At 48.5% G+C, this 27,847-nt stretch overlaps 1 protein-coding gene across 1 annotated transcript; it reads left to right on the plus strand.

The window, feature by feature from the left end:
* Positions 1 to 957: 957 nt before the first annotated feature.
* Positions 958 to 27,228, plus strand: PLEKHO2 (pleckstrin homology domain containing O2). Its single transcript, XM_038147411.1, has 6 exons — positions 958 to 1,240; positions 5,666 to 5,818; positions 12,054 to 12,170; positions 18,427 to 18,531; positions 20,392 to 20,490; positions 22,770 to 27,228. The coding sequence occupies exons 1-6, from the start codon at positions 1,232 to 1,234 to the stop codon at positions 24,006 to 24,008; spliced, it is 1,722 nt and encodes a 573-aa protein (XP_038003339.1). The 5' UTR covers positions 958 to 1,231; the 3' UTR covers positions 24,009 to 27,228.
* Positions 27,229 to 27,847: the final 619 nt, after the last annotated feature.

A 27,847-nucleotide genomic window follows, 5' to 3' on the forward strand; every position in this document is an offset into this window, starting at 1 on the left:
ATAATTAGAAGAAAAATCAGGCAAGCTGTTGGGTACATGAGCCCTCCAGCAGGCCTGAAATAGCTGCAGAAGTCTGCAAAGCTGAATACCAGTGGAGAACAATAGCTCTGAGCATGACTAGTGTTAACCACTTCTGCTACCAAAGACCATTCCCCAGCTGTTTCCCTTGGGGCATCACGCCTCTGCCAAAATCCACCGTCCAGAGACCACCCCATGGCCAGGAGCCACTGCTGTGGCTGAGGGAGCCACGTGGCTACACAGACCTGAGCCCTGGACATTGCTCCATGCCCGCTCCATGGAGCATCCCTCGCCTCTCTCCACGCTGTGCCCTGTCCTGCTGCTCCCGGGGCCTGACCTGACCCCATCCCCAGGGAGACTGTGCCAGACCCTGCCTCAGCCCCTGGACCTTGTCTGACCATGAGGACTCTGATTTCAGGCAGTCTCTTACTATGGGAGTCTGGCCTGACCTCATGGGACTGTCTCTGATCCCAGGGCACTGCATGACACCAGGGAGCTCCCGGACCTTTGGGACCTGCTGGTTTCAGGCACCCCCCTACCAGAGGTTTAGCCTGACCCCAGGATCTGTATGTGACCCCGGGGACTCTGCCTAACCCTGGGGATCCTATTGGACCCTGGGGACCCCAAAAGACACAGGGAGCCTTCTGATTTCAGGGACCCTCCAATTTCAGGGATCCTCCGATTTCACAGACATGGTCTCACCACGGGGGTTTTGCCTGATCCCTGATGACCCTATACGACCCCGGGGGATCTCTCCTACGCCGAGCTCCATGTCCCGCTCCGGTTATCCTGTCATCCCTGGTTATTCTGCCCACCACAGGGGTCCATGTCCCACCCCGTAGCCGCCGTCTGACGGCATGGACCTCATTCATCCCCCTCCCCTGGGCTCAGACCCAGCCCGTCCCGGGGGCTCCCACCCCTCCTCGGTGGCGGGGGGGGGCCGGGGCCGGGCCAGGCGGGGGGGCCGGGCCAGGCGGCGGCGGGGCCGGGGCCGGCGGCGGGGGCATCCCCGCCTCCTCGCTGGCAGCGCCGGAGCCGCCGGAAACCCGGCGGTGCTGCTGCTGCCGCGGCCCCGGCTCCCCGAGAAGTTGTTGCCGAGGGAGAGCGGCGGGGCCCGGGCCGGCACCCCCGGCCCGCCCGGCATGACCGTCCGCCCGGAGCCCAGCGGGGCAGCGGGGCGGCGGCCGAGCCCCTGAGCGGGCGGCGAGGAGCCATGGAGCAAGTGAGTCTGGCCGGGAGCGGGACGGGGAGCGGGGGGGACCCCGGGACAGGGAGAGGGGACCCCCGGGCCGGGCGGGAGAAGCGCCTGCTGGGGCGGGGGGAGCGCACCGGCCACTTCGGGGTGTTTTCGGGTGTTCGCCGGCGCTGGGACATCCCGGCCCCGCTGCGCCCGGGGGACGGCGAAGGAGATCGCGGGGCGGGGGGTTCCCCATCCCCGGCAGCCCCCGGAGCGGCTCGGGCAGAGCCTCGGCAGCGCATCCCCGCAGCCCTCGGGATGCTGGACCCGGCCGGGAGGGGCTGCCGGTCTCGGCCGGCGCTGGCAGAACCGGGCTGGCTCCACGCGTGCTCGGGCCACCCCGAGTGACTCCCGCTGGGGTGTTGTCCTGCCCTGCTGGAGCCGGGCCTGGGTCGAATCGCCAGCTTGGACATGGCTACGCACCTCCAGCCTTCCCCACTTCTGTTCTGCTCCTCCTTTCTCTTTGGGACGGGTTTAACTCGGAGAAGGGCAGTGGCGCTTCTTCTGCGCAGAGTTATCATGTCCATGGGATCAGACACCCCAATAATCCATCCCTGTGAGGATTGATTAAGATGCCACAAATTTGTTAGCAAGTTAAACAGGTCGCTTTCTCCCCTCGTCCGGCCACGCAGTTATTCCTGCGTCCTTTCCTTGGATGAGGTTTTGCTGCTCATGCACAAAGAAAGCTCCCGGTAGGACGGACTGCCGGAGGACTTCAGGCTCTGTCTGGTACATGCGATCCCTGTAGCTGTGGCTTGTCTCTCCCCCCTCACACCCCCTTATTTCAGCTCCCAACATTCTGTGGCAAGAATGAAAGCTCTTTTAAAACAGCAGGGAGACGGCAAAGCAGCCCAAGTTGGTAGTGACTGAGAGTTGTTATTATCCGCTGGCATCCATGAAATTAATCCACAGCAGAGAAACTGCTTCCAGCTGGTGGCCGCCAGCCAAAGGGGCTTCACACTTACCCCAGCATTGGCTGGCCCTCTCACAGGCTTCTCTTCTTTAGTGATGCATGAATCCTCCAAGGATTGCTTGTAGAAGGGGTGTCAGAGGCAGTTCCCCAAGTTCCACGTGGATCTGAGCAGTTTGTTTCCAGTGAAACTATCTGTTCTGCTCCAGCAGGCTGGGGAGAAGTGGAAGTGCTAACAGCAAGGTTTGGGAGATAACATGGAAAGGGAGAAAAAGAGTGGACATGTAGGGATGCAGGTTATCCCCTGGGAGTCGTTCATCAGGACCTTGGTAAAAAGGAGTGTGTGATAGTGAGATGCTTGATTGAAATGATGTAACTGGCTAAGGCACTTCTGTGATCTGTGTAACTTTAAAAGCACCACTGTGATTCAACTTTTGGGGATTTGTTTTGTTGGAAGACATGAAGACTATGTGGGTTTGTGGGCCCATAAAATACAGGGCAGTGGAGAAAAAACTGCCTGGTTGTTAAATAAAAAGCCTGATTTGGGTTCTCTGCTGAGCTGCAAAATGTGAGGCTAAACCAAGCTGAAGGAGTAGAACTCGTGTTTCACCTCTAATGCCACTGTGATATAAAAGGCAAAAATGGCTCTTTTGGGTTGGTTTTGGGAGCGATGCCTTTGGCCTGAGCCAGCATTGGCGTAACTTGGTTCTTCCTTCATTTGCACTGGCTCACTTGGCTGATGTCAGGGGGCTTCTTCTCGTGGAATTACCACAAGAATGAATCCAGCCCAAGAACATCCCAGGAAGGATATCTGAATATTTCTTGTAGAATGCTCATATATAGCTGAATTAACAACAGCAGCTCATGTATTTTTGTCATGCTCCCATTTTAATTGTGGAATTGCAGGCAGGGGACACAGGATGGACACAATGGCCTGCTGCTGGTGCCCTTCCTTAGCCAACCCCCCCTTGCCAATCTGGGGCAGGGATGACAAAAAAATAATCTGCAAAAATGTCACCATCTCTGAGACTCTTCTTGCTTTTGCAGGAACAAAGTTTGCAGTTGAATCATCTGGGGTTTTTTAAGTCCTTAAGCTGCAGGTGAGGGATTGCAGCACCTGCCCCCCTTGTGGGATGTGCTGGGTACGTGTGAGGGGGAAGCTGCTGACCCAGAGCCCAGCAGCTCAGCATCCTTTTGAATGCTGGATCTCACCCCTCACATCTGCCATGTAGCAGGGACTGGAGAAGGCAGCTCAGGCTCAGGTGACTCCTGTGCAGTGCAAGGGGCAGAGCCCTCAGCTTGTGGCTGTTGTCACTTGCTGAGACCAGCACTCTCCATCTCATTGCACCTTCCCACTCCTGGGCTACTCAGGTGGGGCTTGGATTCATGGATCCTCTGTGTGGATGCTCCCAGGTGCTGGCACAGCAGGAAATCCTGCCTGGTATGGAGGGTTCCATGCATGGCTCCTTTCAGGCAGGGGTTCCAACCAGGGCTCCTGAGTGATCTGGGGAGCTCCAAGGCAACCCTGCAAGGCCAAGGAGGGGAGGTGCAGTCCCTGAAAGGCTGGAGAGACTCCAAACCTTGTACAGAGGTGCCAACATGAGCCCCTGCTCTGCTGGGGCAGGTTGTTTTTCAGAGGTAGATGTTAGGTGCTGTATCTTTACAGGGAGTACTTTTAAAACCAGTGTCGTTTTCGCTCTGCAGAGCAGAGCATGGATAGACATATTTACCATGTGACTTCAGCCTTTCTGCCAGGTGTGGAAAAAAAAGTCCAGCAAAAATTCACCTGCCAAGCAAAAAAAAGCCTTAAATGAAAACATTTTAGCAGTTGTTGGTCTGGACTCACTTGAATAAACTCTTCATACAGCGACATCCATGCACAAGTGCTACGAGGGAGGTTAAAGTCCATGCCCAATTATCTAAAAATGACATCAAAAGGGTTCTCGATCAGGAAACCAGCAGGTCTGTATTTGTGCAGGAATTGATGTTTGCTGAAGTCGCAGATCTCAACTGAATGCAACTTCCTGGCAACCTAAAAAGTCAAGTTTAAAAAAAACTCACCCTATGTAGTCCCTCCATTTCCCGGAAAACTTTTTGATGCTCAGTCATCCTGTATTGTGGCCATTTCAGATGCAGCTCAGTAGAACTGAAATAACTTCTACAAAAGGCACCGAGGTTGTTACAGGTTCCAGCCCAATTTTCTTTTAGGTGAAACAGTTTATTTGGTTTTCTTGTTCCCAGTCTGCACCCGAGCCTACCGGCAAAGGCCAGTCCCTTCCAGATCTTAGTAGAGGTCAGAATAAACGTGGGTGCACGGGGTGTTTAAGCTGTTTTTCTTCTTTTTATGGGTGCGAGCTCCCTCTTTGGAATAAGAGCTTACCCTGATGAAAGCTGCTGTCCAAGGGTGTGTTCAGTGGGAGTTTGGTGCATGAAAACAGATTCGTTAGCAAGGCTCTCCTCCAAATTTTTGAAGCTTGTCCATACACACTTGCTCTGTCCTGGCTGTGGGAGTGTCCAGCTCTGACTCTGTTCCATGCACTTGGGATTTTCTCATGTTATGAAACAAGATGTCTGAGCTCCAGACGGTCCAGTTTGTGCAGTGAGGGCCATTCTGGGATGTTTGGGGCTCTCTTGTCACACATCTTCTGTTTGTGTGCCAGCGCTCTGCAGCAGGATTGCTGCTATTACACTTGGGGACTTGGAGAAAATCGAGTTTGGGGGACAGTGGGGTCCCTGGGAGGAGGTTGGAGGATTTGGGCTTGGCCTCTCCTGACAAATCACAAGGTTGGTGAGGTGATTGTGTAATGGGATTTGGCTCAGCGGGGGATTCCTCTTGCCTTGCTCCAGGGAAAGAGGCTTATTGAGGGGTCCATGGGGTGTGGGGAGCAGCAGGGCACTCCAGGGGAGGGGTACAGGGATCCTGCCTTTGCAAAGGCTCTTCCAGTGCACTGGAGAGGAGGAAAGCTTTCATCTTTAACCTGCTGGGAGCATTTTAATGTGGATTTGGTGAAGCCCTGTCCCTCATGCTGTGGATTTGCCCACAGGACTTGGTTTGGGGATGGTAACCAAGCATAGACACCCAGAAGAAAAGCTTGCAGAAGTGGCCTTGGACTAAAATATGAGTGTTGGTACTGATGCCAGCAGAATCCATCATGCTGGGATTCATCAGAAAGCTGGGGAGCAAAGAGGAGAGGAGGCTGCTCCTTTTCAAGGTGCACTTGGTGCACAAGTGAGCAAGGAGTACCTCCCCAGAGAGGGAAGCAGAGCCCCTGGGGGAGCAGAGGAGCAAGGTGGACTTGCTGCCATCCCAACAGTGTCTCCAGGGATGGCTGGGGTCTGTGCCCACTTACCAGTCCTGTGAGAGCTGGTTGAGTTGTCCTCTGAAAGATGCCAGTCTTCCGTTGTGATGTGGTGGGAAGGACCACATTTGGTGGGTGCCAAAATCTTCTCTGGGCTGGCTTTCTGATGATGGAAACTCCTTATGCCTTCTGTCCTTGCAGGATACAAAGGAGGAGGTCTCAGAGAAACCAAAGTGTGCTCCAACTGCAGAGAAATATGGCTGGATTAAAAAAAGCAGCGGGGGGCTCCTGGGACTGTGGAAGGATCGTTACATCCAGCTGAGGAAAACACAGCTCGTGGTCTACGAGGATGAGGTATGGTCACAGCTAATGGCCTTGAATGAGGGGCAGGAGCAGGCCCCTGGGGACAAATGCATGTCCCTGTGTTTTTTACTTTTCCCTCCAGTCCAGTCCTTTCCAAAGGGCTTCTCCAGATATCTCCAGGAAGGGTAAACTCTGTAAAAGAGACGGCAGCTGCGTTTTAAATATATTATATATTATAAATATTTTAGCCACTGAATATTTTGACAGAGCCGTTGCCAAAATTAAAAAATGGGGGGCAGGACATCCTGTGAGAAGGTGAGCAGAGTAAAGCATTGGGCGGAAGCAGGATATGTGCAATGAGGTTTTGGCTTTTGAAGGATAAAAGTAATTGTAGCAGGCTGACTTCCCACCTGCCACTTGAGAGGATGGCAGGCAACCCTGCAGCTGTTTGGCACCCCTCAAGCAGCTCAGATTGTTGCCAGCCAGACTCTTCAGTGTTTCTTTTAGCCACTGAAGGATGCAGAATGAGATTGTGAGTGCTTGCTGTCCTCCTTAAGCACGGACAGTCTGGATTTGGCTCATCTTTTCCCTTTACTTGAGCCAGTTCTGAGCAAAGGACCCCTGGGAGCCTTGTCCTGGACTTCCCTAGATAAACTGCATGCCTTAAGTTCATGGCCGCACTTAGAGCTGTTTCCAGACAAATGAGGAGTAAGAGCCAAGCCAAATCTGTCCTGCATTTTCAGGCGAGAAGAATGAAAAGTGCTGGGCTGGTCCTGCCAGGATGCAAAGGTGGCTTTGTTCTGAGTCAAGCCCTTGTTCCTGGGCTAGAAGCAGCTTCTGCAAGAACAGAGTTTGCCCCAAAATTTACAAATTACAGTGCAGAGCACAAGCTACAACCAAGAGGGGTATGAGATGAGGGGTGGGTAGGTCTAAGCCCTGTCATGGCCTGTGTGTGCAGCAGGGTGGGGGACTGTGGTCTGCACAAGGAACACGTGCCTGTGAGGTGTCTGGCCCAAGAGGATCTGGGTCATGTGTGGGCATCAGGACGATATAAAAGCAAAATCATGTAAAGCTTCATGTGCAGTGTGTCAAGGGAAGAAGAATGGGGAAATGTTTCAGCAGCTGCATTGCTGTGGTGGTTTCAGGAACAAAGGACTGACAGTGAGTTCAGTTCTCTTTTTTAAAAACATACTCTTGCCTAATAAAGAAGATTTGTTATAAACAATTTAGGTTAAAGGGTACTACCTCTTCCCTTACGCTGAACACTCCTGCTCTTCCCAAATCCCAAAGCTTTCTGGTGTCATTTGTTCTTAGCTGTGAAATGTCATGAAGAGTGAAAAAATAACGACAGGAGAAGTCAATGTCAGGTGATGAGCAGTTCAGAAGGCAGGAAAAGCAAGGGGGAGTTCTCTTACCCAGAGGGATGCAGCCTGGTCCTGCAAAGTGTTGACTTTCTGTAGATCATTTCCCAGTGCCCCGGACACCTGTTGACTCCAGCTGAAGCTTCAGGAACTCGAAGATTCAAAATCTATAAACATGACGTAGGTTTTTTTTAAAGGGCATGCCTTTAAAAACAAGATACATGGAGGCTCTCATTACCACAAGGGAAAAGGAGGCTTTTAAAGTAAGATTAATTTTCACAGACATTCAGAAGAAGGAAAAAATCCCAATCATTTAAAGGGTTATTTTATTATCTCAAGAAGGAAAATGGCATTTGTAACAACCAGGCATAATGTTTTCTGGTAGCCTGCGGATTGTGGTAACATCCTGTAATAAATTGCATCTGTAAGCTACAGTAGCTGCAAGGTCCCATTATTGTAAATAAGGGATCATGTTAATATCTATAGGCTATTAAACTGGCTTACAGTGAAGTCAAATGTCTTAGGAGAGGAAATTGCTGCAAAATTATCTGGTAGCACAATAGGATAACATGTGATTGTGCAGACTTACTACAGGGAAACCAAAGGAAATGGCAATTTTCTGCACTCAGGAGGGGTCTTGTTGCAAGAGAATTGAGGCAGTTCATGTTTATTACTGTATTTATCTTCCTTTAATGTGAGTCAGGCCAGTGTGGCTGTCTCTATCTTACAAATGGGGAACTAAGTTTTTGAGATGGGAAGGGTTGATGTCTAGGCAGAGTCTGTGGTGCACTGTGCTATGGTGGTTTGCATTTCTGGACTTCGAGGTGCCATTTTTCCCGCTGGACCTTCTCCACATATCTGCTCTATGTGACCCTGGAGAAGAACACAGCCTTCCAGACAATGCTCAGGCTGAAACATTTACAAACGGGATTGTTCAGTGCTTGCTGAAAAGGAAAGGAGATAAAACCTCAGGCAACAGGAATAAAAGGCATCTCTCCATATGTATCCTGAATTAGACTTGGATGGGTTTAACAGGGGTTCAGCTTCCATGTGGGCAGGCAGGTTTGGAGGCTGAGCATTTCAGCTGGTCTGTGCCCATCAGATTTCCAGGAACTGAGTAGTGCCCTGGACTCAGTGTGCTTTTCTCAGTCCCTCCCGTGTCCACCCCTTCACAAAGGGGTGCTAATGTTGCCTTTAGCAGTTGTTTCCTATGCAGGCCGCCTTGTTGATGCAGTTGCATGAGCCTGGCTGCACTTGTAGCTGAGGTTTAGGTGCAAAACAAGAGCAGAGGGGACGGCCAACACGAGATACAGTCAAGAACATTGTACAGCGTTGCTGGAAAGTACAGTCTGAGCAGCACACAAATACCATGTATCATCATCAGTAGCAATCTCCAGGAATGTGCTCCTGGCCTGCCCTGGGAACGTGTTCCCCAAGTTGCATCTGCTAGTCGGGCTTTGGGTTTGGTTTAAAGCAGAGCCACCTCCTGAAGGCAAATGGCAAATGCCTATTGTGTTACCTGGAGCAGATGGGGTGAAAGTCATCCCACATGGCTTCAGGTTTCTTTCAGAGGATGGGGAATGAAGGGAGATGGATTTCTTGTTCTCTGCTGTGCCTCCATCTACAGCACCCTGCATCTGTACCCTCACCTAAATGAGATGCAATTAAGCAAGATGTTTGTATATTCCATACCCAAATGTCAGGAGAGGAGGCACTGATGCAAGTACAGAGTGCTCGGATCCCAAGAATCTGCTGTGCAGGTCTGCATAGAACCAAGCAGGTTATTTTCGAGTGGGGTTTCTTGTCTTCTTGTCTCTGCATATTCTTGCAGGAACAAAAAAAACTAATGAGTTGTTGGTTTTTTTTTTTTTGCCTGAAGACCAGGCAATCCTATGTAGGGTGGCTAGACAGATCAATAGTATCACTTCATGGATTAGAAAGCATCAGTCTTGAGTTTGGATTTTTTTACCCCCTAAACAGTGCAGCTAGTGCTTAGAACTGTTTTCTTGTTGTTTTAGGGTTTCTTTGTAAGTGTATTATTTGACAGGGAAAAATCCTACTAGATTCTAGAGACCAGAGGATCCACTTGGTGTTCAACAAACGGACACTTAACATCTGCATTTTGCCTCTGGTAAAGTGATAGCAAGGTATACCCAAAACTGATTTGTTAAAACACTTTGAGAGCCTCAACTAGATAAATAAATTATTATTTCAGGTTTAGACATTTTGCACTGAATGGAGGGTCTCAGTCCCTGAGTGTGTGTCAGTGAGGAGGTTTTTGCTGGGAATTACACCTTCATACAAATAAAAATTTCAGGGAGTCTTTTCCCCCCACCTTTTTATAAACTTTTCATTAAGGAAATTGTTTGCCAAGTGTGATTCTTCGGTTAAGCACATGCATTAATATGTCCAGGTGTTCAGTAACTTTCTTCTTAAGGGCCCAGCCAATAGACACAGATATGTTTGTCACAGGATGTGCTCAATGAAGAGTTAATGGAATAGTTTTTCTGCATTAAATCATGAATGTAAGGGTTCTGTACCAGGATTGAGCTTGTCCAGAACGTGTGTCAGGGCAGGACTCTGGAAGTGACCTTGTCTCTGCATGGTGCTGAGTGTCCTCCAGGTCCCAGGAGGCTGAAGGGACCTGGGGACTTGCATCAGGGTCGGGTCTTTCGTTCTTTATCTTAGTGTTGGAGGACAGACATAAAGGATCTCTTTGTGACCCAGGTAGGCTCACAGAGTGGGGATGGCTGCTTGCCAAGGGTAAAACATAGACAAAAGCCCCATTCTGCTGCTCTCTGAACTCAGATGCTTTTCCTTTGCCTCATACATGGAGTTTTTATATTTCTCTGGCTGCTTTCTTCCCTGCTTTCCCTGAAGAGGATAACTCACTTGAAAAGTTCTGGTCCCTGAGATGAAGGAGCCATAGCTTGAACAGTCAAGGTGTCTCTGGCAGACAGCATCCTGCATTTCCCCATCCTCTCTGCCCTTGTTCCCTGGCCAGGTCACAGTCTCCAAAACCCCCCCAAGGAGAAGACAGGCAGCTGGAAGGCAAGAGGCAATCTCACAGCAAAACCACACCTTTCCACCCTGCCAAGTCCCCTTGTTCCCCAGCTTGGTGTTCCACAGCCCTTAGGACACGGCGCACAGCTTGCACAGGGAAGAGTTCCTGTCCAAGAGGCAGGACGGATGGCATGGACAGGGAGGGTGACAGGGGCTCTGCTGGGGACAGAGCTGCTATTGAGAGCAGGGAGGGTGGGCAGGAGGCTCGGGGCTGGTGTCTGCTCAGCGAGCTCTCTGCTCAAGGGAAGGAGCTGGGAGCTGCACCGGCCGTGTGGCAGGGCTGTAACGTGGGCGGTCGTCCTCCGAAGGCCAGGATGAGATCACCCATCCCTGAGGCATGTATTCCTGACCTCACCCTTCTCTGTCATTTCTTGGCCGCAGAGGGGTTATTATTTCCATCCCTGTCCTTTTGCAGTGACATTGTGATACCAGGATTGCAGCAGGAGCCTTCAAAGGGCCCGGTAGCGTCAGCAGGATTTTATCGGCTGGGTTTTAGGTTTGGGCAGGATTCATCTCCTCCTCCTAGTATGCGTTTTCCCAGTTCACATTCACCTACTCAGTGTTAAATGAAATAAACAGTAATGTCATTAAAATAATAAACCTAAATTAGATCCAGATGTCCCTCGGTGACTCAGGACTTGCTCGGTGTACTGGCATCAGCTCTGCCGGGCCCCCATCCCCAGATAGGAGGGTTAAAAAAACTGAAACACAGGCTGAGTTCTGCACAGCGACTTAAATGTCAAGTGGTAAAGGGAGGAAATTCCCCGCAGCCCACTTCCCTCTGAACTCTCCATTCCCTCCCTCCAGCCACGCAGCAGCTTCCTGGCTATGACATGTTTCCTCATCCCACACCCCCCTCTCCACTACAGGAATTGCTAAATACAAACTCATATGGGCACAAGGAGCTGCCTTGGGAGCAGAGCCTGAGCTGGGGGTGGTTATGGCCAGTGACTTCAATTCAGGGTGGTACTGGAGAGGTTCATGAGCCATGCTGACTGTAGCACTTCACTGGCAAGAACTGCTCTGAGATTCTCACTGCTCATTTGTGCTTAGCAAAAGGGAGCTTTGGTCTCTGCTGGGCTACTGAGACATGAAGAATATTATCTGCCCAGTGTTACGCTGCGATTCCTATTAGGGATGGTGCTCTGCAGCTGAACTGAGCCACGCACCACGTGTGGAATTTTAGTTATGTTGCTGGGAGAAATGAGCCAAGATCGCGGCCGGCAGTCATCAGCGGAGATACTCCAGAGATAAATATTCCCCACTGAGATGCTGGCCCAGACAGTTTTGCTGGCTGTACAGAGCTGTATTTCCAATCCTAAGCGTTTTGACAGCTCAGAGTGTGGCTGCGAGAGGACTGTGTCCATCACACATGGCTCCTGCTGACCTTTATGATGTGAGGACCAGTCTGCCCCAGCTCAGTGTGGCAGCAGGGCTCCCCTCTTATTCCTGCTCTGGCTCAGGCTTCCTGAGGGGGCTGCTTGGACCATTGTGATGCTTGTGTCATCTTCACTGTGAAAAAGCAGAATCACATCTCCTCCTTTCATTGTGGGATGGAGGTAGTGTCACTTCTGGCTCCAGATCTCTGGATGAGGCCAACAGCAACGACAGAAGCTGGTGTTACTGTCCCCAACCTGTTATTTGCTCAGCCACCGTGGACCACTAGGCCTGTAGCTTAAAGACCAGGGTGTTTTCTTAATGAGATGCCAGCCTGATTTATGGGGCTTTCTGGCTGCATGCAGGTTATTTTTAAGGCAGAAGAGCTTTTAGACAGCTGCAAAGGGAAGAAATGCAGAATTTGATGGTCTGTGATTGATTTCAATGCCTCCTTTTCATAATAATGTTTCATTCCCTCTCTGCAGGATGAACAGAAGTGCATAGAAACGGTGGAACTGGAGAGTTATGACAAGTGCCAGGAGCTGCGTGCACTACTAAAAAGGAAAAATCGTTTCATTTTAATCCGCTCCCCGGGTAAGAAGGTAGGATTGCCTTTCTCATCACCCTCGAGTTAGCTAACTCCAAAGTGAGTTCCAGCCAGCTGTGCCCAGAGCAGATGAAAAGCTCTGAGACTGAGCTCCTTGGCAGCTGGGACAATGACCTGTAGCTGTGAAGGGTGTACAGTGTGCAAGAAGGAAAGCCACTGTCATGTAGATTTCTTTCTTGTTGTGGGGAAAGGGTCTTCCTGCAGCTCGACCTTTTCCTCTGGATTTTTTTTCCTGCCTTAGCATTTTCTTTCTTCCAGTATTCCCTAAGTGGTACTTCTTAGATCATTCCCTATGGTTCCTCCATGTCCTCTGAGCACCTGTGGATGCTGCAGCTTTGCCCAAGTCCAGTGAAATCAATAATTCCAATCCATGTACCGAGACAGTTCCTGGAGTTAGAACCATTGATCTGAGAAACTCCAGTGCAAATTTACTTGCAGACAAACAGTTCCTAGGAGAAAAGATTTATTTTGCACCCTACATCTGTAGCTTCTTGCACAGCATCTGGTTAGATCCAAGAGCTAAAAACCAGGCTGGCATTGCTAAGAGACTGTACATCCATCTGAGCCTTGGGTGTATGCAAGGACATCCTGCTTTACTTCCTATATATATTCATCATCACTACACATTTTTTGATGCTCTCCTTAGCTCCTACTTGCATGCTATCCATTTCAGCATCTTTATGGGCTAGAATTCTTCATTGTTGTTTTGGGGTATCACACTTTGCCTTCTAATTTCAATGGGATTTTTTTGGTCTTAGAGTTCTTACTAAATCTCACCATGCAAATCTGAGAAGTTGTGAGGGACAAAACATTAATTTCCATAAGAACATGAACAGGCACAAATACCAACTTGCTGCATTCCCCCATCTCCATTTTGTTTAAATAAATGGAGATTGTTTAGTCCTTGTTGTCACTGTTGCTTATTCTTTCACTCCAGTCACTTAGTGTTTATACACATAATAAGACCCCAGCTGAGTTCAGAGCACCATTGTGCTAAACTTCATTCAAAACAACAAAACAAGGACTTTCCTGCCCCAGAACCCTGGGCTAGTGAGCTCCAGCAGAGCGCCGGAGCCCAGAACACATTAGGAAGGAATTCTTCTCTGCAAGGGTGGGGAGGCCCTGGCACAGGCTGCTCAGAGCAGCTGTGGCTGCCCCATCCCTGGAAGTGTCCAAGACCAGGTTGGGTGGGGCTTGGAGCAACCTGGAATAGTGGAAGGGGTCCCTGCCCATGGCAGGAGGGCTGCAACTAGATGTTTTTTCTCTTCCAAAACAAATGATTCTAGGATTCTGTGATTCTAAGTGTACACCAGGGAGGCCAGTAATACCCTGTGTGCTCAGAGATGGGCAGCATGGTAGGAACAGGTATTATCTGCCAGCATGTTACTGAAAGAGAATTGTGTAATGGCTGCATATGTCTCTGCACTGCTCCGTGAATCAATACAGGGTGTGAGACCTGTTCATAAACCTTTCATTTCTTGCTAGGAGAAAAATATGCCCAAACTATGCCCAAAAGGGTAACTTCATCCTTTTGGCATGCTGGCAAGTTTACAGCTACCCTGTTTTTCATGCCACTGATTCAATGGAGACCTAGATAGAGGCTACTTTTTATAAGGCTCTTTTGGTGAAAGGGAGGGCTTTTATAAATGAAAAGTTCCCTGTTTGTGGCTCCCCTCCCGCCCTTCTTTTGGCTGGGAATCTGGTGAGGGTGTTGACACACAACATACTTTGGCAGATGCTAGCACAGGCTTCAATTAGGAGGCCAACATACACAACTGTCCTTCTTCTGTTTTGAAATCACAGCTGTGGCGATATATATCAGTTAAACATTTTCTATCTGGGAGGCTTGCTGCCATCCACAGTTTAAAATCACCCTGTGAGCCAGCTTGCCAAACCCTGCCACATCTTGCTAAGGGTTTTTTCTTTTCACCCTCTCTCCTGAGCATAATGGTGAGGAATGAATTTGAGGGACTTAGCAACGAGCTAGGAAAGGCCATTTCTGTTTCAGTGCACAAACCTTGAATTCAGGGAGCCCAGTTTAGTTGCAGGGGAATCCCAGTTTAAATCTTGGATGGGATACTTTTGAGCAGAGATGAATCAGTCAGTTAAAACTACTCTGCAGCTGATGTTGCACCTGAATAAATAAGTTGTCCTGCTAAACACTGGTTGTTGATGAATGTACCCCAGATTCTGCTTGGCCTGTTGACAAGGATGACATTTTTGTTAAGCTGTGACAATATGAGCATGTCACACGCCTGCACTGGTATGGAACTGAAAGAAAGCACTGCCCCCCGAGCTTCAATTCTTCAGTGAACGAAGCTGGCAGTGTGCAAAAGCCCCGTTCTGCTTAGAAATCTCAAATGCTTCATTCCATCCAGAGCAATTAAGTGAAAACTTTTGGATGCAGAGAGCTGGGCTTCTAAGAAAGGGCAGTAGCCTTGGCCTGGAGACTTTAAAATGTATTACTCACAATGCAGAAAAGCAGTGTAAATGATGCTTGGTGTAAACTCTGAAAATTACCAAGATTGGCACAAGTCTGATGTTCAGTGAATCTGAAAAGCTTCAGCTGCAGGGAAGTATTAATATTGGGAAGATGGTGATAGTAAGGAAAGAGTCCACCAGCAAGTCCTGTAGCTCCTGATGCATCCTCACACCTGTGGTCAGGGATGGAAACTTCCATTGTTTATTTTTCCCTCCATCAATTTCTGAGGTACCTGGAACTGCCTTCACGAGGGGCCCAGCCTGGAAGCTGCAGTAGAATGCAGTGAGGCCTGGGGGAGTCTCCTCCTGGGGTCTGCCAGTCTGGCAAAGATGCTGCAGTATTCCCAGGGATGATGTCGCCCTTGGTTCAGCTACACAAAACCACCAAAATCATCTGATAATCATCTCATGGAAACATGGAGTGGTTTGGGTTGAAAGGGACCTTGAAGGGACCTAGTTCCAACCTCCCTGTCACAGGGTGGGAGTCCCTTGTCTTCTCCTTTCCCCTTCATGATATATAACCTGACAAAGTCATGTAGAAGGCAAGAAATGACCTCCCATCTGGCAGCTAGACTCTGCTGCACTCATGGTAGTTAAGATGTTACTGACCCAGCTCTGCTGCAGCTTCTGCTGGAGGTGACCACCCTGTACCAAAAGTCAGCAGAAGGGAACAGATCCCCCCAGCAGTTCACTGGCAATTCACAGTCCCGTTTAGCCCAGCCCTACCAGGCTTTGCACTGAAACAGGTAAGGAGCAAGCACAGGTTTGTGTCACCTACCTCTGCAGCCGATCTGCAGAACTGCTCAGCAAAGAAGTGTTGGTAACAGTCTTAAACTGCAGCTACAAGCTCTCCAGAGCTTGTCTGTTAAATCACTTAGCACAGGTACAACAGACTGACCCCAGGAACACTCCCTCTTTCCTGGAAAGCAGGCTTGGCATTGCCATCAGGTTGTCATGCTGGAGAAGACTGATGTCTCAGGGAGGACAAGGAGCAGTGAGGGAGCTGGTGCCGCTGCTGTCACGGACAGTGATCCGTGTGGGAGCTCTCCTGCCTGAGGTCTCGGCAGTGATTCAGCAGGAGCTGTGCTGTGCTCTGAGGAACTGTCAGTAAATTGCGTAGCCTGCATTCATGGCTTACAATGGTCACTAGGTTTGGCCATGACAGCTTTTCCTGGCACATCAGCCTGTTGTTTATGGCATGACTCAGTCTCAGCTGGCTTAGCAAGAAGGAGTGCAAATGTGTTACCCTGCCTGCTGCCCTCTCATATTGGTGTCACTGACTCTCTGCCTTAAATTCCTGTTGGAGAGCAGACCCTGCTGAATGTTTTGTAGGAAATGCCCATCTTTGGATGCATCTGCTGGTATCTGTAAATATTCAAATGAGTAAAGATACAGACAAGAGAAATTAATTTGTTCCTTGTTTGCTGAGAGCCTGGGAGTCTCAGGGTACTTTGCAGAGTCCCAGTGACAGGCAGGACCGAGACCAGCTTCTTCCTGCCTCTCCTCTGCAGCTTCCTGCTTTACAGAGAGCTCCCATCCTGGTTTGGGTGAGCTTCCTCTCCCCAGTGCCTTGGCCGAGGACAGGAGCCACAGATGGATGCAGACAGACCAGGGACTGCCAGGCAGCAAAGAGGCTGTGGCTGGCAGCAGCCTGAGCATGAGCCTCAGCAGCCCGACTCTGCCTTGGTGTCTGTGGATGTGTTAAAAAAAGGAGAGAAAAAAATTCTAAGATACCTGGGTACTGGGAGGAACCTGCTCCTCTGTGTCACAGCCCAAGGGAGCTGTGCAAGCAGGGAGCAGGGCTGCAGCAACATGAGGCTGGCACTGCCCACACTGCCCTGGTGGGTCCCACTGTGCTGCTCATCCTCCCTTCTGCTGCCACCATGAGTCCCTTTCTCTCACCATCCACTGGATCTGCATTTGATGGCAAAGGGTTGCATGCCAGAGGGACATCTCAGCTTCTCATTAACGAGGAACCACCCCCCCGAGGTTCTCTCTGCTCTGCCACAGAGTTGCTGACACCAGTGCTTAGTCACAGACTGGGAGGCTTTATTTGGAATGAGGCACAGAAAGTGGCATTGGAAGAGGAAGCTTGAAGTGAGGCAGGAATCCTTCCCCTGAACAACGTGTACGGAGATTTCTAAACCCTGGTGCAGGCTGCCAGGTCTTTGCCAGGCAGTGCAGCAGCTCAGCTGCTCACAAGTGGAGCTTTCTCATGAGCTTTTATAATCACAAAGCTTTCGGGCAAAATAATTTCCAAACAAAAAAAAAAAAAGTTTTTAAGCACACACAAAACCAGGCCAGCTCGGACTAAAACAAAATCTGGCTGCTGCTCTGTTTTGGAGCCTTGCCTTCCCTTACATTCCCTGGTTAGAGTGGCTCTTCTGCATCCCAGACAAAGGGCTCTTTTTCCAGAGGGCTGTGGGTCAGGCCCTAACCTCCCCTCTGAGCTCTCAGGAAGGCATGTGGTCCCGTCACCTTACATGCAAACTGATCAAATAAAGAATCTTTCCCCAAATTACTCCTTAACTCCCTGCTTGCCATGATGGTTGTGAGTGTCTGGCACTTGGAAGCTGTGATGTAAATCCATGGCACTGACACGAAAAATAAATACAGAAAGGAAGAACAGTTGGTTTCTAACAGCAAGAGTGGGTGTAAGGAGATCAGGCTTTAGTTCTGCAGAATTTCTGATGGTCCCTTCAGAAGTTGCTGAGACCCAGAACAGTTGCTGCTTTGTTGTGCCATGAACAGGGAGCTGCTAAGAGCACTCGACTGTCAGTCACCATTAGCTTTGTCCCCCTCATTTAATATAGTCCCTGTTTTATATAGACACTGCTGTGATTTTGGAATGTGGGGCCTCATTTACAAAAAGGCTGAGGCTACAACTGCTCCTGAAGGCAACTGGAAAGTGCAGAGTACCTACAGGATGTTAAATACACCCAAAAAACTGTTCCAGGCAAAACCCCCATGAGGCTGTGTTTTGAACAAGCCTTCTTCTTCACCTGGAAGAGGTGGATAATTTCAGTTGCCCTGAAAAGGAATTTGTGAAGCCCCCTAGATACTGTAGTGATAAGCAGGAAAGAAAAAAGACTGTCAGGGGAATCAGTAATTCTGTTTTCAGGGCAGGGCTGGAGCAGAGTGAAATCAATAAGACATATTGACCCAGGAGGATAAAACACATGATGGAATAACTCAGTAAGAAGTGCCACCCTGTTGTTAGGGATGGTGCTAGGAGGAGCACACACAGCAGGCTGACATCCCTGCAGCCCAGAAACAATATGAGGGTTAGAGCAGCCAATGTCAGTGCCCCACATTCCAGTATCAGTTCTGTTCTGCAGAGCCACAGGGAGAGGGAAGCAGGCAGAGCCCACTGCATGCAGCCTTCCCACTCCTGGTATTCTGGAGGAAGTGGGAGATAAAGTGTTTTACTTCATCTGAACCAGCCAGTGTGACCTGGACTTTCAGTCTGACTCTGTGCAGTGTGAACATTTGCTGTACAACTCACTGATGCTCCAAGAGCTATTCCAAGTGTCTTGCAGAAGGGAGAAACTTGCTTTTTTACTACTTTAGTAGTTACCAAAATAAAACAACAACAAAAAGCTGTCTAGCATAACAAAATCCCGTTCATGGGAGCTGTGCCAAAGCACAAAGGAATCTGTAGTTTAAACACAGGCTAGAAATGCATGTTATATAGAAACTGAAGTGATTCAGAGGTACCTCTGGTCCTGACAGGAAATGCTCAGGCAAAAATTCTCTCTCTGCTCTTGCAGGTTCATGACATCAAATTTCAAGCTCCAACTTTGGAAGAAAAGGAATCATGGATAAAAGCTCTTAATGAAGGGATCAATAGAGGAAAAAACAAAGTATTTGATGAGGTAAGAGAAACAGTTTTCAAACTACTGTGTTTCTGTGTCTGTTCTCATCAACGGCTCCTTTAACTAAAAGCAGAACTTGCCTGAACTCTTGTTCTCCCCATCCTTCCTGCATGCCAGCCATGGTCGAAGGAAAGAGAAAGGTGGTGTGCAAGGTGTAGGGCAGGTTGCTTCCCTTCAGAGCTGGGGATCAGAGGATTTCTTGGAGTCCCCCTCTCCCAGTGGAAACAGCTGGTGCAGAGAAGCAGCTGCAGCTCTGAGTTGTGTAGAGCTGGGATGCAGCCTGGAGGGACTCAGTCTTCCCCACACTGCCATGATCCTCAGCACCAAGCAGCCTGGAAATGGAGGTACTTGGTTAGTATATAGCCCAGTCTTCAGGACTGGAAAAGTCTGAAGTGACTCAGTCCACCAGCTATTCCGCCTGCAGTCTGGAGAGAAGTCTGGTGGAAAGTTACTCCATGGCCCTGGCCAAACCTGCCTGCCTCTCAGCTGGCCCCTGCACACCTGCACTTTCAAATTCTCCTCCCATCCTGCTGTACAGAAGGGAGGATGAAAATTGCACAATCTAGAGCCTGTTTAACCTTGTCCTGCTCCCTCTTTGTTTGTAAATCAGCCCTGAGCTAAACCAAGGGAGCAGCATCTCTTCTGCAGTTCTTTCCGTAACTGAAAGGAAATTAACAAAACCACCACCACGGGAATGACACAAGAAAAAACCAGCAGGGTAAGGAGGGACAAGGAAATCAGCAAAACTTCAGCAAAGGAAACCAAAGCAATGAGTAAAAATTCTGAGAAAAGGGCTAACTTGTGTAGATACAGTGGTAGAGGTGTAAACTCTGAGAAGCTGGGCTTTGCTTTTATTCAGTACAGTGGGCAGTGAACTCTGCACACCCTTCAGCAGCACAGCAAGGTGAGATCTCAGATCACCTCCCTGCCCTGTGAGGTGGGGTTATCCTCTTTACAGAGGGATCCAGCCTCTAATTCTCAGTCATTCCAGTAAGGCTCAAACCTCAGATTTAAAGTGTTTCCACACAGGCCGGGCACAGGGGTCAAGCCCTCAGCTCATTTGGATTATCTGTTCTCCTCTGAAGGAGCTGTAAAACCACTCTGCCATACCAGCCATTTTTCTCTTTAAATCCCTATTTCACCCTCGCCAGCTTTCCTGTTGTACAAACTTGTGGTACCAAGGACACACAGATGTTTCAGTGTCCCTGGTCACTGGTGCTGCCCCTCCATGGGGAGCAGACTCCAGCCCTTGGCCATCACAGTGTGGGTGGATGGTAACAGAGCCAGCACAGAGAAATACCTGTCAGGGCACTTGGACTTCCCTCCTTAGGAGTGTGAGGCAGTGGAATTCTCGTCTGATTCCAGGAAATAAATTTGTTAATTCAGCTGGATCTGCAATTAATCCAGGTCACTGCTCACACCTTCTCCTCAGCATCCTGCAGTCATTAGAGCTGTGGAAGGGAAGGGCTGAAACAAAGTGCTGCTGATACAGTTCACAGTCAGGTCACAGTTATTAATGAGCTTTCACCTCTAAGATGGAAACTGCAGTTTTGGTGCTGTGTTCTGCCACGTGCAGGAGCTGGTCCAACACAGGGTGCGGTGAGGACAAAGCTCCTTGTGTCCTTTTTTTTCCTGCCTCTTAGGTGGAGATAAGTTTAGCCATTGCAAACCTCTGAGACCTTAAATATCCATCACATACATGCAGGGCTTTGCAGGCAGGCTGTAATTGAGCTTTGAGGTAAAGACTAGAGGTGAAATGCTTCAACATTTCATGTGTGACAGTGACAACTTTATGGACATGTCTTGAGAAATTAATGACCCTCTTCCTTTTTTGTTTTCCTCCTCTTCCCCCTGTTAAAGGTGAAAGTAGATGAGAGCCTCTCCTTGGACCACGTGACTCGGGACAGGGTGAAGGTGTCCCATGGACGTCGGCCACCCACGAGAAGTCACCTAAAGGAGGTAAGTGCACCCTGTTGGAGTGAGCCATCCCACCAGCTGGGATCACTGAGAGCTGCTCCTTCCACTCAGGTACCAAACCCCAGGGGAAACCCCAGGTATGGACAGCCCAGAGAAAACTGACAAGGGAAACAACTTCCTGCAGGAAAGACTGCCAACACCTCTGTAATGAAGCTTCAGGTTCCCATAGATCTCTATCTGCTGCAGCATGTTACCATATATTTAGCTTTTCATAACTCATAAGCTGCTTCACCATCTGGTCAGAGCAATTAGAGACTGAAGCTCCTATATTTATTTTCAAAGATGTGATAGTTTTGTAGCCACAATGGTCTAAAGGTAGAAGAACTGCATGGTCCATGGGGAGAAGCTGTATTTTTATTAAGCTAACTGGAGAAAGCAGACGAGCTTTCAAGCTTACAAGCCCTTCCCTCGGTCTGAGACAGAATACATTATTCTACCAGGCAGTTTTATAGACTAACCTGTCTACTTTTAACTGATTTTCTGGGTCTGTCACTTAAAAAAAAAAAAAAAGAAAAAAACCACAAACATGCATTTCATTTCCAGGGGAGAGGTTCTTACTAATGTTTGATTCCTGTGATTTATGAAAAAGTTTCTACAGAGAGACTGATATTTTAGCAGAGCATTAATCCCAAGCAAGGAAGGTTTTTAAATCAAACCTTCTTTCTTCAGACTTCCAAGACTCTGACTTATGTGCCTGCACAACACTCAGATGACCCTTGTGCAGAAAATGAGATACATTGAGATTTTTACTTTGCGTAGAAATGGAGGGAGACTGTCTCTCCCAGAGAAATGCATGAGAATGAATCATAGATTCCCATCCTCCAGAAAACCGCAGAAGAAAACATGACAAAAGTCACAGCAACAATGAAGTGTGGATTATGTTGCCTAATACGGGTTCAGTAAGGTGGGGAGCCCTTCCCTAGGCACAAAAACATCTCTCTTCCCTGCTCAGATACTATTTTCACAAGATACCCCTGAGGTTAATACCTCTAAGATGTCTCACTCTCAGCTAAAATCAGGGGAAACTGACTTACAAATTTAGCAGCAGGAATGAGGGGATAGAGCCTGCAGAAAGATGTGTATCATGGCTGCTGGCTGCAGATTCATGAAGGAAATGGCATGAACATGGATTTTCAGTCTTCAAAGCAGGCCAGGTGAGGATGGGTCAGGGCCAAGCTGCCAGGATGCAGCTTGCCTCCATCTGTCTGCTGGGCTGGAAAGGCAGAGAGAGGCTTTAACTAAAGTCTCTGCTCTGCAGGAGCCTGGCCCTGGCTGCAGCTCTGCCTTCGTGTGGTTTTGGGTTCCCTCACACAGGAACTGTCACTGCGGTTCTCCCTGTGGGGCACTGAGCTTACACACTGCAATGTCTTTGCTAAGTCCATCCTTTTTAGGAAAACCTCCCTTCTAGTGAGATTTGCACACAGCCTGTGGTCTGAAGGACGTTTAAGCTGAGGCTTGGCCCTGGTCAGGCCGGGATGACATCGGGTTAGAGGAAGCAAGCAGAAGGCAACAGGATTACAATCCCTGGCCAAGTGATCTAAAGATCAGCTTGGTTTATGACAAGCTCAAAAGCAGAAAAGTGAGCCTTTGTGGGGGCACATTGTAAATGAAGGGGGTAGAGGGATCCCACCACCACAGGACAAAGAACAAAAAGGCAGAGCTTAACACTTGCACCCACTGGAAAGCCAAGAAATTAGGTTATTGTGGTACAGGCTTTAAGACAGTCTTTTCTAAAGAAGTAGTGAAATAAGTTCTGCACTTTTCTTAGAATCAAGGGCTGCGTTGGAAGGGACCTTAAAAATCATCTGCTAGGGCAAAGAACCTTTCATTAGACTAGGTTACTTAGAGCTCCTTCCAGCCTGGCCTTGAACACTCCAGGGATGGGGAGTCCACAGCCTCTCTGGGTAACCTGTGCCAGGACCTCACCACCCTTATAGTGAAGAATTTCTTCTGAATATCTAATCTAAACCTGTCCTCTTTCAGCCTAAGGCCATTCCCCCTTGTCCTATCACTCTATGGCCTTGTGAAAAATCCCTCTCCAGCTCTCTTGGAAGCCCCCTTTAGGCACTGGAAGGGGCTCTAAGGTCTCCCTGAAGCCTTCGCTTCTTCTGGCTGAAAAGCCCCAACTCTCTCAGCTTGAAGCAGCAACCCCTTGCTTGCCATGCTGATTTCAATGGTTTTGCACTTTAACTTGAAGTTAAAGGATGAAACAAACATGGAATCAATGATAGAAATTGGAAACTTGCTCTCTTGTTTTTCAGGCTGCCAAGTATACATCAGACGGTATCCTGCGACTAGATCTGGATGCAGTAGACAATGGACCACCAACCTTTGATTCCACTATCAGTGAAAGTGACAATGAACCACCTCAAAAGGAAACTCCAAAGCCCCCTATGCCGCCCACAAAACCTGCTGGCACTAAAGAAAACCAGGAGGCAGAGAACAATGTTCCTGACCAGGAGCATAAAAAACCTCTGTCTCCTCCACTGCCTCCAGATAAGAAGCTTAAGGAAAGCATCAAATCAAAGGACAGTGTAAATGCCAAGGAAGAGGACTCTGGAAGTCCAGAGGAGAACGTGGAAGAATCCCAAGCACCAAGTGAGGAGAACAAAGAGAACCTTGTTGAGGTCAGCAACAGGGTTATATCAAAAGCTCCAATTCCACTTCCTAAGAGTGTGCCAGACAAGCTGAAAGTAGCTTGGGACCAACCAACCATTGAACCTAAAAAGACAGACGACTTGGAATCATCAGGAGATGATGGCAAAGACAACCTGGCTGAGATTGCTGCTGCAGATGTTTCAAAGCCTCCTGTTCCTCCTAAGGTTTTGCCAGAGAAAATGCTCGCCACAGAGAACTCCAGCCACGGTGACCTGGAAGCTGGGGGCTGGGAAGAGCAGGAGCCTGGCAGCTCCAAGCCCCCAGTGAATGGGATCACAGCCAGCGAGGTAGCAGAGTTCACATCCCCAACAGCTGAAACAGAAGGAGGAAATGGGAGGACCGCAGCCGAGAAGGAACAGCAAACTTCAGCAGAAGAGACAGAGACTTCCTTAGCTACAGAAACAGAGCATGAGCGTGTAAAAGCAACTGTTGAGAAGAAAGATTCTACAGAAAACACTTCAGGTCTCAAACTTCGCTGTTCTTCTCTGGGAGACTTGCTCTCTGATTCCAAAAATAAACAGAGAGCACTTCCAGACCAAGGTTTCCCAAAGGATTCCCATCAATGCATAGCTAAAATGGAGGAAAAAGTTGCTAATGAAAGGGAAAAAGCAGAAAAGCTTCTGCAGAAGGTTTTACGTGAAGGTTTGGAACAGGCCCAGGAGGGGAATGGACCCCCAGTGGTGGCAGAGACATTGCTCAATGAGGCAGTAGAACAGCTTCGGCAAGCTTCACAAGTTTTGCAAGAAATTAAAGGTCTTGGAGAACTGAAAAAGGAAGGAATGCAGAAACAGAAAGAAAAGCAAAAGGATCTAGTGACTCTTTATAGGAGAAGTGCTCCCTGACACACTCTGCAGAGACTTCTTTCCCAAAATCAAAGCTAAACATTTGCATTTATGATTTGTACCATTGCTAGGCCAGTGTTTAAAGATGGTGTTTTGCTGTGCACACACCATGTTTGTGGGACAGAATTGAGCTTTCAGTTATAGCATCTTTCTTCATGTTGTACATACCAGTCCGGTTCTAATCCTCTTAGCAGAGCAGAAGGTTACAGGACAGCGAACAGTTTCAAAAATGTGAATGCTCCTTAAGGATTCTGTCCAAAGTCCTTTCAATGGATCAGGCCTTAAAAATTACTGGTAATCAGACCAAGCCAGATTTTTTGAAAGGAGCAGAATGGCTATTCTAGCAAAAGCCCCTGTCTCTCTGTATTTACAGGCAAGCAAATACCAGATTACACTGGCACCTATCTGGTTTTCCCAGTTAAATCATTTAAGGATAAATGTAGTCAGTGTTTGTTCGCTTGCTGGCACGGTTTCCCAGACCACCTGGCCCAGTGACATCTAGGAATGTAAAGATAAACGGTTTAATCTTCTCCAAAGATACTCATAAAACCACATCCACAGTTAAAAAGTGACCTCACACAGAGGCAAACCAAATTGGCCAATTCCTGACTCCAAGTAGTGTCCCTGATGTGGAGCAGCTGTATGAAGGCATTTTGAGGCTGGCTCTGCAGTGCTTTAGGTGTGCTAAGCACTGCGTGAGTGAACACAAGTCTCAAGGCATCATTGCCAGGCAAGTATTGATTGTTCCTCTTTCATTAATAGGGACATTGAGATTACACTTGGCCTGTGAAAGTGTCTTCTGCCAGGACAGCACATGTATTATTGAGGAACGTACCTATCTGATAACTCTGAATTCCCTCAGCATTGTTAGGAACAAATAGCCAGGCATTTGGAGAACTTGTGTCCAGGAGATCGCCGGGAGCTTCCTAGGAGAGCTGTCAGAAAGCAGCTTTGGGGATGTGTGTTCCCTTGGTGTTGTCTTGGGATGTAACTGACAGGAGCATGCACATCAGGCAGTGGGTCTGGATGAGATCTCCCTTCCCACTGAACACGTCTCTACCTGCTGTGCCCTGGCCAGCCTGAGAGCCATGGTTTGGCCCAGATCTCTAATTTACACACATGGAGGGAAAGGCATTTTGCACACAAAACTTTGGGGCTGGTCCCAACGGCTTAAGTATATGAAAATAAAAATGCATTGCTATGGAAGGGTCTGAGGAAGGCATTGCAGAAGGCTTCAGCACAATTCCCACAGCCTCCCCTGTCCACCACAGTTCCTGTGGTCTTCAGTGATTACAGCAGTGGCAAAATCATGTCTTTGCACTGCTACTGTGTAGCCCCATACCCCAGCGGGGCCCTCTCCCCTATCCTCTATCCTTGTTTTGAGGAGAATTGTGTGACAGCCCAGAGGGCTTCTCCTTTGCTTGAGCCAGGCTCTGGAAACGTGGAAAATGGCAATCTTCCCAGTCTGGTTTTAAGGAGCAACATGCTATCTAAACTCTTTTCTCTCATTTTCCAGCACTTTGTTCTTAGCTCATCCGTTTCTTTTTCTCCTAATTTCCCAGGTCCCACAAGTCTGCAGGGGGTTGCAAACACCAACCACAGCAGCAGTAAAGTTTCATTTGAGCCTCCTCTTAGGCTAGGCATAGGTACTTCAGGTATGAGCACAGAAAGGTTGGCTTTGGGCTTCCAAATACCCTGGTTTCTACCACCTGGAGCCAGCAAGACAGATCATGACCATAACTGATGCTTCTGCCTCTTTTGATTAAACTAGCCTCGGTTTTGGTAGTGAGTCCCCCTCTCAAGACAGACATAGATGTTTTATGAGAGTTCACTTGTTATTCTATCACATGGAAAGTTCTATATGGTCAAACACTCAGGGCTCAGGTGCCAAAAAGCTTTGCTTTGAGGCAAGAAGTTTCCAATGTCCTAAGCCCACCCTGAGGCACACAGCCTGAAGCAAACTCTGGACCTGTGTCATTTGCTGCTGTGGGTTCAATGTGAACTATGGGTCATATTCACCTTTCCAGACACACTTAGGACAAGGGCTAAGAACACAGACAATATTCAGTGCCTATCTGCTATCTAAATGTATTTTTCTGCATGTGCACTTTTGTTTACCGAACACTGTGTGGTATGAATGTGAGCTGTCAGAACCTGGTGTGCATTGGAAGTCGAGGGACATCAGCTCCAGAGAGCAGGCAGGCTTTTGCAAGATGCAGTTCTCTAACAATAGACAGATGGGGGAAAACCCAGTTTACACTAACAGGAGTGTACAAAAACCAGGGCAAACTCTGGGTACAGGTTCATATCCCAAAGCTGAAGCCAATCCTAAACCTCAGGACAGGCAAATCAAAGCCTGGCACTGAAATCCAGGAGAAGGACAACAGCTTATAGGGTAGCTCAGTCCCCTAATTTATACACAAATGCTTTTGCTCTCTCCAGTGTTTTCTTGTGGCAGTGTGTTCTGTGGATACTCGTCTGGCAAAGAGCTGGTGAAAACACCCAGACATCCTTCTCTGTTACAGCCAAACCTACAGGATGTGCTTATATTTACTGTATATTTTTATATTGTACTCAATATTCTAATGAATAAATGTCTGACATTTTACTGAATAGCCATCAGTAGAAATCCTAACAGATAAATACCCTCTACCTGTTAGGAAATGGGCAAATTAAATAATTTTACAACCTACAGCTAATTACTGTATATGCTGTACTAACAGATCCTACTAGATTTGTATTATGTCTTGTAAATAGGTATAACTTAAGTGGAATCTCTGTATCACCCAGTAACTTTACTGCTGCAAATGCTATGGTAGAGACTCTTGGTTTTAACTATTTTTTCTAATAGATTCAGCAGTTTCATCCTAAAACATCCAGCCTTCTGTGGCAACTCCCATCTTCAGTGTACATCCTGCCACCATGCACTTTTTTTTTAATCTTCCTTTAGACATGCATTTAAACTTGCATCTAATTCCTGGCTGCACTAAGGCTAGGGGGTTTTGGGCCTGAAAACCCTCTGGGCTTGGAGTGCTGGAGTGTGAGTCTGTGTTTTGGGCTGTGCCACCAGTTTATGTGTCTGTGACAGGAAGGAAGTGTTGCAAGTGACAAGTGTGGATGACGATCTGAAAAGCAGCTGCTGCAGCCCGTGGAAAGGCAGCACTTTGTCTCCTGTTTGTAAAGAGCTTTGAGATTTGGCAATAAAACCTCCTTTTAAAAATCTGCTGTTTCAGAGTAACTTTGTCCTAAAGAGAAGCAAGGAAGGGCCACCAGAAGCAGCACATGAAGGCTTTGCTCTGAAAGAGGGAATGCTGCACAGGCTGTGGTCAGGCTGAGGTGAGCTTGGTGTTGTGCTAACCACAAGACAGGAGGAAGGAGAAACGCTGGGGGCTGCAGCTGGCACAGAGCTGGAGCTGCCGCTGCACACAGGGCAGTTCCTGGCTCATCCCTGCCTGCCAGCTTGGCTGCCCTGGCCAGAAAGCATGGCTGAGGCCAGGATTTCCTTCAGGAAAGCAGTGGGAAGTATCACCTCATCAAGTGCAGTCTCCAGCAGAGCTGGCTGGGCTGCTCTTAAAGCCTTCATGAGGACTTGCTGGTGTCTGCAGAATGTGGAGCCCACTCAGCACTCATTCCCATGGTGGGGAGCAACAGCAGAGCCTTGTTCCTCTGCCCAGATGCCAGGAAACTGCAGCAAGAGAAGGGGGTGGTATCACAGTGACTGCTTCCCTTCTGGAATAACAGGTCAGAAATTGGTTAAAAGTAGGTAAGAAGTAGGTTCAGAAGTTAGGAGGAAGCAGGGAAAAGAGTGCAAGTGTACGTGCCATCCTGTTGCACAATAA

This window comes from Motacilla alba, chromosome 10 (assembly GCF_015832195.1).
Source record: "Motacilla alba alba isolate MOTALB_02 chromosome 10, Motacilla_alba_V1.0_pri, whole genome shotgun sequence".
NCBI classification, from domain to species: domain Eukaryota; kingdom Metazoa; phylum Chordata; class Aves; order Passeriformes; family Motacillidae; genus Motacilla; species Motacilla alba.